General features: G+C 45.2%; 1 protein-coding gene across 1 annotated transcript in view; it reads left to right on the forward strand.

Moving 5' to 3' along the window:
• LOC119412175 (solute carrier family 41 member 3-like) overlaps nt 1-11,850 on the forward strand; it is a 143,142-nt gene that overhangs the window by 109,200 nt on the left and 22,092 nt on the right. The window contains exon 9 of the mRNA XM_037679151.1: nt 10,817-11,185. Coding sequence (XP_037535079.1) covers nt 10,817-11,185 — 369 coding nt within the window. The remainder of the gene's footprint in view (nt 1-10,816; nt 11,186-11,850) is intronic.

An 11,850-nucleotide genomic window follows, 5' to 3' on the forward strand; every position in this document is an offset into this window, starting at 1 on the left:
CCCCCGAATAGGATCGTTCGAGTAGGTTTGGCTATGGTACTTAAGGTAGCATTAATCTACATTGACTCCTCAAAGATTGAAGTTTAACAAATGAACTGCATGTTGGCATAGTTAAAGTCCTCATAGTCTCTAACTAAAGTACACACAAAATTCATTCTTGCTGGGGGTGTTCAGAAACAATACCAAACCAAATAAACAATGTCTCAACATCGACAACAGTAGTGATCAAGCAACCAGAAAACAACATTTCAACTGCATCACTCACTCTGACTGCCAGATTCCATCACGCTGATCTGTCTGGGTGTTTATCCTCTTGGATCTCGTATGCGACGATTCACATCGGCAAGTTGTCTTGTGCAACGATCTAGTTGGGCCTGAAGGGAGCGATTGTGGCGGATTTGGAACACAATCGTTCCGATCATTATGAGGAATAATGTCGTAACTAGAACCAAGGTTAACGTGTCGGCCCTGGACCACGCGTAGGCGAGAGGTTGATATGGATGCCGAGGTCTGGATGCGAGGGTCCTGAGGACCTGGTCTATTGGTTCGACCTCTATGCCCTTAGTTCCTTCTAATCGAATTTGCTCTATGGTGTCCGGGTCTATCACTAGGCTCATGTTTGTAAGGTACTCAGGTTCTTATAGAGCCATTTCCCATTGATCCGGGTGGAGGTGATGGAGCGTCAAGTCACCAATGTGTATGGTTGTCCCCTGAGGGACATCGATCCACATTGTCTTGTCCAGTAGGGCCAAGGTTCTATTGGCCTCGGTGTGTTCATAGGCAATGATCGCATTCCGTTGAGGAGTGTTATCTATCCACCATGAACCGACTCTTTCCGCCTGAGTGGCTGTTACTTGTCTATGCGGTGTTATGGTCGTTGTGCATTTCGAATCTCTCGGAATGGGTGTAATACCACAAATGCCTGCGGCATTGTACCAGATGAAGGGCTTGCTTGGACACAGGTAATGTATCTCATGAGTGGGAGTACACATCTAGAGATTTGGAGCTAAATAGACGGTGGGGTTACTATCGCAATAAGCAACCACCTGAGGGGTGTTGACCTTGACGTGGTTATCACTGTGCCAATTTCCAACATTAACGACATCCTTGAGTCTGTAGATGCCATTCGCAGGGATGATTGGTAGATTGATAATGAACGCAATTTCACGCACTTTGTGTCTGACGTGAATTGGGATCGCGCTACTGAGAGCATAAGCCAGGTGAGCCTGGATTGGCCTTACTTTTTCGTTCGTGGCAGAACTAAGGATGTCACTTACCATCTGTAAGGAGACGAGATAGGGTGGGATCCTGGCAGTGGCTAAAGTATCAACAGACGAGCTGAGTCTCTGAGCGTGTCCGTAAGGATCCTATCCATCAGGTGTACGACGGCGTAGTCCATTTCTACATCACGTTTTAGCTCACTAACGATATTTGCAAGGGCCTTAATTTCTTGTGTGTGGGTATTCAGTACTAAGATAGTATCTTTTACCGTTTTGGTCACCTGTGTGAATTGTGTTTGCTGTTGATCCATCTGTGTTTTAATCCATGGGATCTCCATCTCAATTTCATTAACATGTTGTTGTAAGGATGTTATACTGACCCTAACCCTAACCCTTGACTGCTGATAAGCCTAGGCTAAACAAGGATCCGAGAGAGGAGGCAGCAAGAAGAAGCCCTGCAATGCTACGCTTCTGTCAATTATGTGTTCCACTCACTTCCTCTTGAGTGAGAGTGAACTTATGTAACTGCTTCAAAATGTGTTGGATTTCCTCATTTACATTTTGGATTGGTAATGTATACCATGGTTTGTTGAACCATTCGTCTTTGATATTAATGTGCTGTTTGATAACAGTGTAGGGGTCGAAACGGATGAAGACCTTCTGTGTGTGAAGACGACAGTTCGTGATGAGCAGTCTGGGTTGGTCCCTAAGAATGATGCTGGAGGTGGGCCCAAGGGTCACCGCCTCGGCTTGTTCTTCTTGGATGGTTCCCAAGAGGGTGAGGATTAATAGAAGTGGTCTCAACATGATCTATATTCTGTTTGGATGACCCTTTTTCCCATGAGGTCTGAGTTTGTGAGATCTTTGTCTGTTGTGGAGTTATTGAACGCTTTGTGTAGTTTGACCTGGTTTCGATGTACCCATTTAACAATTGGCTCTTTTTGGCCTTTGCTAATTTTGATCTGGTAGACAACAAGAGACAGTTTGTCTGTTATCAGGTGGGGTCCAGTCCACCTGGGCATCAGTTTGCGGGCGAGAGTTCCGGTCCCGGCCTCTCATTTCCCGGTTGTGGGGGCGAGCGTGTAGTACCAGACCCTATCTCCCACTTGGAGTTCCTCGTGAGAGGCCTTTTGGTCATAGTACGCTTTTCGTCCTTCAGCGGATTTTTCCAGGTTTCTCTGGGCAAAATCAAAGGTGTTTTTAAGGTGTTTTTCCAAGTCATTCATGTATTGTTGTGTGGTGTAGGCTGTTGCCATGGTGGTATCACCTGGTTGGTACAACAGGTGTAGAGGGAGCGTCATTTGTCGACCCGTCATCATCTTGAAGGGAGAGATGACAGTCGATGTGTGTGGAATGGCCCTTATGGCCATGAGGACCAGAGGGAGTTTCACGCCCCCATCCTTGTGGTTTGCGGCTACGTATTTCTTCTAAATACTTACCACAGTTCTGTTTGCTCTCTCCACTTGGCCTGAGGCTTTTGGGTGGTAGCCAACATGGAAGTTGACTTTGATGCCTAGCATCTTCCACAGTTCTTTCATCACTTCAGCGGTGAAGTGTGTACTTTGATCTGAGTTCACCCTGAGGGGAAGTCCAAACCTTGAAAATACATGATTCATTAGTAACATAGCAGTTCTTTGTGCTGTGTTGTTAGGAGCTGGTAGACATTCTACCCATTTGGTAAATGTGCAAGTTACCATGAGAAAATATTTATTTCCTCTAGTGCTCTTAGTAAGTGGTCCAATCCAGTCGATCTGGAGGTCAGACCATGGGAATGCAATGCCTCTACTTTGCAGTGGTGCTCTGTGGAGTGGTCTGGATGGCTGAAACTGGCCACAGACCAGGCACCCTTTTATGTAGTCCTTGACATCCTTTTTCATTACAGGCCAATAAGCAACTTGTTTTAATGCTTTCAGCGTGGCGTTATCTCCCTTGGCTGCCTCAAAAGGACATCGTCCACGTAGATCAGTGTCCCATGTTCGTGGGCGTCTGGACATGCTTTTTTCAAAAAGATGTTGAACTCAGCTGGTGAGTTAGCGTAGCCAAAGGGACACCTGGTGAAGGTGTATTGTCGGCTACCAAAAGTGAAAGCTAGTTTGTGTTGGTCCTCGGCGCGCACAGGAATGGTCCAAAAACCAGAGGCGACGTCGAGGGTGGAAAAGTACTTGCCATCTGGTGACCTTGGGCAGTTCCTGTTGGATCTAGGTCATTGGCCACCTGGATAAAGGAACTCGTTTGTTTAGCTTTCTGTAGTCTATGGTAAGTCTCCACTTACCATTTGGTTTCAAAACTGGCCATAAAGGTGCAGAGTAGGTGGTTTTACAATGTCTGATTATGCCTTTATCTAAAAGGTCATCAATGATTTCCTTGACAGGTTGATGTGCTGCCACGGGAATCTTGTATTGTCTGACAAATGTAGGCAGTGAGTTGGGATGCTCACTGTGTGGAGCGAGGTCAACCCACAATCCATTGAGTTAGTCGAGAATGACTTCTCATATTTCAGGAGAACTTGGCGGAGTTTGTCCCTTTCTTCATCAGTCGTCAGGGCGTCGGCTTGGGCGACCACCTGTTCAATCTGTGAAGAGATTGCTAAGGGTTCTTGATGTTTGGGGAGGTCTAGTGAGTCCCTGTCTGTGTCGTTAGACCTGTCTATAGGTAAGACACTATAGGTTTGAGGTCCTTTATCAACATCATTGGTTGAGAAGAGAGCTATGGCCTGTGTTGGTTTCGTGAACCAAACTGGACTAGTCTCTTGACACGCTACCAGGTTGTCTGGGAGTCCTCCCAGAAATGGAATGCCTAGTTCAAAATCATGAAAATCTGTGGAGATCAACCATCCTAGCTTTGTGTTTTTGGGGATCAGTACCTCTTCTGTGCTGCACACAGCAACAGATGTGGTTCTGGAGTTGAGGCTCACTTGGATTGCGGCCTCAATGGACAGTCCTAGTTTGAAAAACGTAGAAGATGGTTGAAAGTACACCTGTTTAAGGCTAATAGCTTGTCCCGCCACGATGTGGACTCGTACCATTAGGTTTGTTACCTGAGGTGTTTTGGTTGTTAGGAACCTGGCAGACCTCTGGAATGGTCTGTCCAGCTGTAAGGTTTGCTGTGTCTAGCACAGGAGGATCCTCTTTGGCTGGTTTTAGTGACCACAGTACATTGTGGCTGGTGTCCACTCGGACACCTAATCTTACCAAGATGTCAGAGCCTATGTAGGTTGCATGTGGTAAGTCTGGGACCATGAAGAATGGGTGGACCAGTTCCCGTTGGTGCCAGATCAGTTTCAGGTTAATGACTCCTTTCGCAGTCATCACTCGTGAACTGTTGGGATACAATGGAAAGCGGAAAGCTTTTTCGATCAGAACTGGACCCAAATGTTTTTTAACCAATGTTTTGTAGAAATCTTTGTTAATAGCTGATTTATCTGTCCACAGCGACAGTACAGCATCATCGGTGTGGGATCCTTGGATCTCTACACCTTTAACTACCAATGGTAGGTAGTATCCGGTGGGCTCTGACTGTCTCAGCTCGCAGAGGAGGCTTTCTTGTTCGGTCAGAGTTGGGTCCACCGGTTGGGTCTCTTCGGTTTCACATGCTTTTAAAGGATTACTTACCGGGACTGTGTTCACTGCTGAGAAGTCCTCAGTGCCTTCTGCGGTGCCTGCTGTTGGGCAGTCTGTGACCGTCTCAGGAGGCATGAGTATTGACAGGGGTTTGCTCACTCTGGCCCACATTGTCTGTTCACCATAATCTATAATCGCCTCAAAGCGATTTTTAAAATCCTGGCCGATCAAAAATGGGAATGAGTCAACTGTAGACACATGTACTGGGTGGTATAGTGTCATCTCGCCAACCTGCATGTGAACCATGGTTATAGCTATTAGGGTTGTCCTCGTCTCTGCAAGGCCCTGCATTTCTTTAGCACGTTCTATGAGAGGTATTTCCCTGTGAACACCGTTAGCGGCGGTCCTGAGCTCCTCGAACAATTTGGCTGACATTATAGTAATGTCGGCCCCACCGTCCAGTAGGGCTTCATGTGTGAGGACCCTTCAAGTGTGATTGACAGGTAAGGTGTTTTAGCGACCCCCTTTCTGATAAGGTTACACAGGAACCTTGTAGGTTTTGGCCAATGTTTCTTCTTACGTTTACCTTTGTCTGTGTAATCCTGGTATATCCGAACCATTGGTGCAGTCGCTGCTGCTCCTGAGAGTTCGGTTTTTGACGGGCCTCCGTCATTGATGTATGAGATCACCCGCTCTCTGTGTGTTGAGGGGCTCTCATTGTTTGTAACAACAAGGTCCTGGTGGCTGTCCGTGACAGTGGCAACGTTGTTGTTTGTGTCACCTTGATTTGTCTGAACCGTCAGCACAGCTGTTGTTGTTTCTGAGGTTTCAGTTTGTGACGGGTCACCATCGGTGATGTGTAAGTGTACCCCCCCTTTTACTGATGAGGGGCTGTCAGAGTTTACAACAACAACGTCATAGTGACTGTCTGTGACAGCAGTAACGGTGTTTTTTTATGTGTTCTGACTCATTAGCAATGATATTGCCACACAACACATCAGGTTGGTTGTCCGTGGCAGTACCTATCAATATTTCTAAGAACTGACACACACTTTCTGTCTCGTCTGAGCTCAGAGGTCTGGGGCTCTTTTTCTGGACCTGCTGCTGTTTCTTTTTCGTCTCAGGCTGTTCAGGCCGACGTGGAGGGGGAGCAGGCTCCCTCCTCTGGGGTCCCTGCTGGGATCCCTGCTGGGATCCCTGGTTGTATGGGTTACCATGGGTGCCATACTTTTTACTCTTAGGACGTGCGCCCCCCTTCTGGTACATTCGTTCATCCTCTGGTTTCTTGGGAAACCATTTAGGATCTCGTCTGAACCAGGGGGCACTCATCTGTTGTGGTTTGGCAGATGGGAAATCTTGTTTCCTCTCGCCATTCTTGGGAGGGGGAGCTGAAGCTCTCGTCCCTTCCAATTCTAATGACTGGGAAGGAATCCTTTAACCTGGGAACACCTCAATGGGTGTTTTGGCCTGTGAACGGGCCTCAAAGACATTCACAGCACAATTTTTTATCTCACAGATGGTTTTTTCTTTGAAATTAGCCATCATCTGTACTGACGTCTTTATGTCAGGGTGGAGATTTTTGCTGAAAACGAACTTTAACGCCTCCTCTTCCTCCATGCCGGTTTTGTTCCTGTAACCAAAATAAGCCTGTAAAATCCTGGAATAATATGCCCTTGGGTGTTCATTCTTACCTTGCATGACCTTGTCGGCGGCTGGATAACCGCCAGGTCCCGCGCAAGGGGCATACTCTTTAATTAGAGCAGCATATAACAGGCTGTAATCCTTCCTTGTGGCATCTGGTGACGCTCAATAAAGGAAAACACCGTCCTGGCTGAAGTGAACCTGATCAAACCTATTTTATCCTCAACTGTAGCGTTCGGATAGCTTCCCAGTTGGAAGTCAAGGTCTTGCAGATAGGCCTTAGTGTCGGTCGAACCCAACGGCCCTGGCTCGAAGCGTTTGACATATTTTGCTATTTTTTGCAATACCGCTATTGAGAGCGGAGGATGAGGGATTAGTGGAGGCGGAACAAAAGAATCATGTGGAGGTGGCATAAGGAGAGTTTGTGGAGGTGGTGATGGTTGAACTGGATTCTGACCCAGTTTGTCTTCGAGTTCCAGACATCTTTTCCCCTTGTCAGAGATTTTATTTGTGGCTACAGCCAGTTCTGCCTCATAGGCTTTTAACCGTTCACGTGATGCTAGACACTCACTTTGTAAACTCACGCCTTGTTGGACTAATGCCGCTCTTTCCAATTTGCACTCATCCAGAGATTTTGATGTTAGCTACAACTGTTGGCGCAGAATATCATTGTCTGAACACAGCGTTCGATACTCTACCCCTCCTGCACGTAACTTTTCCTCATATGAGTCTGCTTGCAACGACAGCTGAGCTTGTGAGTACTCTTTCTCACATTGCAATTTTTCCTCCCAGGTCTCCTTTTCAAATTGAAACTGTGCCTTGAGTTGTAGATACTCATCAGGTGTTGCTTCGCGGTCACCTGTCTCGCGCATCAAATTTTTTTTCAAAGGCTTCTCTCCTGCTGGCCTCAAGGTAATACTCAGCTTTTAGCAAGAGTGCTATTTTAGCTAATTGCTCGTAGCCCGACTTCTTTATGGCTATAGAAGTGACATTGCCTGCCACCTTCTTAAGCTCGGCGAGTAGTCCTGTTGTGTTCATGCATTCCACCTGTTCACCATATGGAGATAAGAAATCTGTGAGCAGCGTCAAAGCTCTCTCAAGCCAGTTCTTCTTAACACCACTTGGAGTAGGATCAGCATGATCAGCTTTTGTTGAATCTGCCATGATCGTATTTACTATTCAGCAAAACCTATCAGGTTAAACCGTCGCAATCTTAGAGTTTTTCAACAGGTAAATGTTTGTATTTAAGTGAGCAGCGAGTTTCACACACTAATCAGCTCTGCGGTTCCATCAAAGTACTGTTATAAGCCAGCTTTTCAATAATTGGGCACCTGTTTTAAGTTTTACCCCATTCATGAATATTATAAGTAAATGCCTCCTGTGGCAGTGTTACTTAATATGAGCTTAATCCTAACAGGTACAATGAACCAGGCTATTTCAGTGTTGATTTACTCAAATGCACTTAAAAATTAATAAACCTGCAATATTCACTAAAATTCTGACAGTTTAATTTACCAAAATTTGCTATCAAACAGTTAATTATAAACCAAGCGTGATTAACGTTTTTATTTACCCACATGCTTTTAAAAGAAATGACTCAAAAGCAAGGTTTCACTAAAAGTCTCACAGTAATTTGCAGCTTTCAGTTCTGAAAAACTGTTATACTGTGTTGTCAACAGCAGGTGGTGGTGCAAGCTTATTTTTACCACAGAGTGACTGTAGCTACATGTCTTAGATGGTAGGAGTCACTGATGACTCCCTGTGAACCGTCCTATTGACAACCGGTCGTTAGCCGTTAGCTTCGATTAGCAACGCACGAACACGGTCCAAATCAGCATTTATAGACAGATTTAAAGCTTGAACGTGGCGTCGCTTCAAAAACACGCTCTTTAGGCATAAACTCATCAGGTTAGGACCGATTTGAGGGCTTTTATTCAGCTTTTTTAACCACTAAAGAAGACTCCGTTTGAAAACGAGCTTCATTTCCAGGGTCACGTGACTTTACAGATACATGGACATCGGGGTGGGCTTTTTGCACTGACGCCAGAGTGAGTGGACGTAGACGGCGTTACGTCACCGGCTTCTCAGCAAATCAGAACGTTTCACACAGCGGTCCTCGACCAATCACAGCTCATGTGTACTTGTGTAAGCTAGCTCTTTTAGCTTCAACAGTCCGGCGATAATTTTACCCATTAACGCTTTAAAAAGCACAAAATAATCCTGGAAATGTAGCGAATCAGCATAGAAGCAGCTTCTGGGGCGGTGCCCAGCTCAAAAACACAGTGTTTCACCATTTAAAACACGAACCCGTTCAGAACCGGGTCAGAACCGGGTGGGTTCAGAACCACCACAGCTAGACAAGAGTTCCAACAGATAAATGTGTCTTTTCTCCCTGCTTACTGCTTAAATCACACACACAGAATTTATAGCGGAATAAGAAAATCACCCAGTGAGACTCCAACATCAAAAGCAGCTTCCAACAGCGTTTTAAACATTGTAAAGATTTAAATCTCAGGTGTAAAATTCAACAATACAGTTCTGCATCTTCTGAACACTACAGCCATGAAAAATAATCTTTCCAAGGTCAAAACTTGGACTTTTTATGCCAACATGCGTTTTCCACAATATCAGGTCACACAGAATTTATATAACTCATACAAGAAGCCGTACAGGCCACCAATATGTAGTATGTCAGGACAGCTGTTGCTGCGGACATCCTATTAATTATTATTCTTAAGGCTAGATCAAGTGCAAAGAATATTAACTGTTTAATTAACAACGGATTCTTTCTTTTTTTTAGTTAAATTTCTGCCATGTGACCAAGATAACTTGAGAGTGGAGTGTATAATTACTGACATGAGACATCAATTATCTTTGACCCATGAGAATAAATGCAGTCATTTATTTAACAGTATCAAAATTTTACATCAAACATGTACACTTGATTTGCTGATCTATTTCTGATTAATAAACTTAGCAAGTTCAAATAACAAGACAACAAAGGATTACTGATGGAGAATAATTCCTCTCTGAAGGCATTTAGCTTGATTTACTGGCGAAAAGGTTTAAAGAGAGGGAGTAAAGAAGTTTAGGAAGAAAGTTGTGGGGGTTGGTTGAAATATGTTGACCAGAAATGACACCCTTCATCCGACCCCAGCCCAGCCCTGGTACACTCGGTGTGTGACGACTCGTGACGACTCGTTACCTGAGCAGAAGATAAATCAGCTCCGGAACAGAGGTCCATTTCCACGCTACCTTTCAGCGTCTCCGGTCAGAGTGGCTGAGAATCGTCCGAAGTAGTGTCCAGATACTCCGTTCAACAGAATAAGCTTCCTTAGAAGGAATCTTCCTTAGAAGTTGAGAGCATTTAATGCTCGGGGTGAGATCACAGCGAGGCGTGCTGTGACTCCGCTGAAATGGACGGACCTTTGGCTCATGGTCCAAAATCCATCAGCTATTAGACTAGAGACTGTTAGACCTTAGCCTCATGTTAGTCTGAAAATTCCATTAAGACTGAAAGTTCCAGTAAGACTGAAAGTTCCAGGAAGTGTTGACTGTTAAAGGGTATCCACTTCCTGTTACTTGGTACTTCCTGATTGGTTAACACAACCAGCAGGGGTGGAGCTTTAGTGATGTCAGAGGGTTATTAGAAGTCACAGACAGCAGAAATATTTTAAGAACGGTTAGTAACAGACAGGAAAATATTTTGAAGCAGTGAGAGACTTGCAGGTGCCAGTTCTTATTTACCGTCTGAGAGTTTTAAAACAAAGCACTGACTTCCGGCTGAATGGCGGTGAGATAAGGTGTGTTTGGGTGTGCTCCTACAGAATTAGCCTTTTCTCTGATTAATGCCTGGGCACTTTTTCCCGAGTCCGACAGCAAACAATAGCTAACTTACACACTTTACATAACCCTCCTATTTGGCCATTAAAATGCCACCAAAACCGACTAAAGGGGTAAGTTCGATCCACGCTCACCTGCGGCCTAATCCTCGTAGTGAAGCCTCGAGCTGTCCTGGATCACCTCCTCCGTCTGAGGGCGACGTCAGCAGCCTTAAGCAAGAAATACTTGTAGCTCTCCGAGAGGACCTTGCTGCTATAATTAAAGCAGAATTCCATGCTGTTCTGGGTGAAAGTCTCTCGTCGATTAATGCCGAGCTGTCCGCCTTCAAAAAGGAGCTATCGTCTGGGCTAGCAGCGGTGCAGGAGAGCTTCACGGGGCTAAAGCTAATGGTAACAGAGGTGGAGAAGTCCGTCTCCACCTGCACTGACGACATCGTGAGCCTCCAGAAAACAGTTGACGTCCTTACTAAGACGGTGGCACAGTTGGAGGATAAGTGCGATGACCTGGAGTCTCGGTCTCGACGTCAGAACATCCGCATCATTGGTGTTCCAGAGGATGACCCATCAGCGGCGACAACGGCTGCGGTATCTCGGATGCTAAAGGAGGCCTTCGACCTCGAGGAGGAGCCGCTGCTGGACCGCGCTCATCGCATCCCAGCCCCCAAACCGAAAGCAGGCGAGCGGGCCCGTCCGATTGTAGCTAAGTTTCACTACCAAGCGGATTGTGTGAAAATCCTGGCGAAGGCGAGGGAGTTGCAGCGGGTCAAAGTGAACGGTACGAATATCTTCGTTTTCCCTGACTACACTGCCAAAACGGCCCGAGCGCGGGCGGCCTTCACGGAATGTCGTCGCAAGCTGCGGGACATCGAGGGGGTTCGGTTCGGCCTGCTCCACCCGGCCCGGCTGAAGATCACGTTTGAGGGTAACACGCGGGTGTTTACCTCTGCTGAGGAGGCGAAGATTTACATTGAGTCGATTACAAAATGAGCATTACAATTAATATGATCGATCTCACACTCAGGAACGTCAGTATTATTAGTCATTATTATTATTCAGGTTTGAAAATGTAATCAAAGTGTTCTGTCTACACTCACGGACTTATTTGTTTACATTCAGGGGTTTAATGTTCTGAATTATAATTAGTATGTTTTGTTTACAATTAAGGATTTAATGTTTAGAATTATAATTAGTGTGTTTTGTTTACAATTAGGGATTTAATGTTTAGAATTATAATTAGTGTGTTTTGTTTACAATTAGGGAATTAATGTTTAGAATTATAATTAGTGTGTTTTTCTTACAATTAGGGATTTAACGTTTAGAATTATAATTTGTGTGTTTTTGTTTACAATTAAGGATTTAATGTTTTGAATTATAATTAGTGTAAGAGTTCTTGTTCTCCCAGATTAGTGCCTATTATATATTTTAAATCTTTTTATTTTGCTAGTTCGGTGGGAGTCACCTGACACAAGAAGGTGTTTTAGGGTTTTTGCGGTGTGGTGCCATTTGGCTGTAAGGCTAAGTTTTTTGATGACTCCCGTTGGAGTCTGCACAGCCCCTTCGTTTGGGGAAGGGCTAAGTGCGATTATG

This window comes from Nematolebias whitei, chromosome 7 (genome assembly GCF_014905685.2).
Source record: "Nematolebias whitei isolate Nwh7 chromosome 7, NemWhi1, whole genome shotgun sequence".
Lineage (NCBI taxonomy): Eukaryota > Metazoa > Chordata > Actinopteri > Cyprinodontiformes > Rivulidae > Nematolebias > Nematolebias whitei.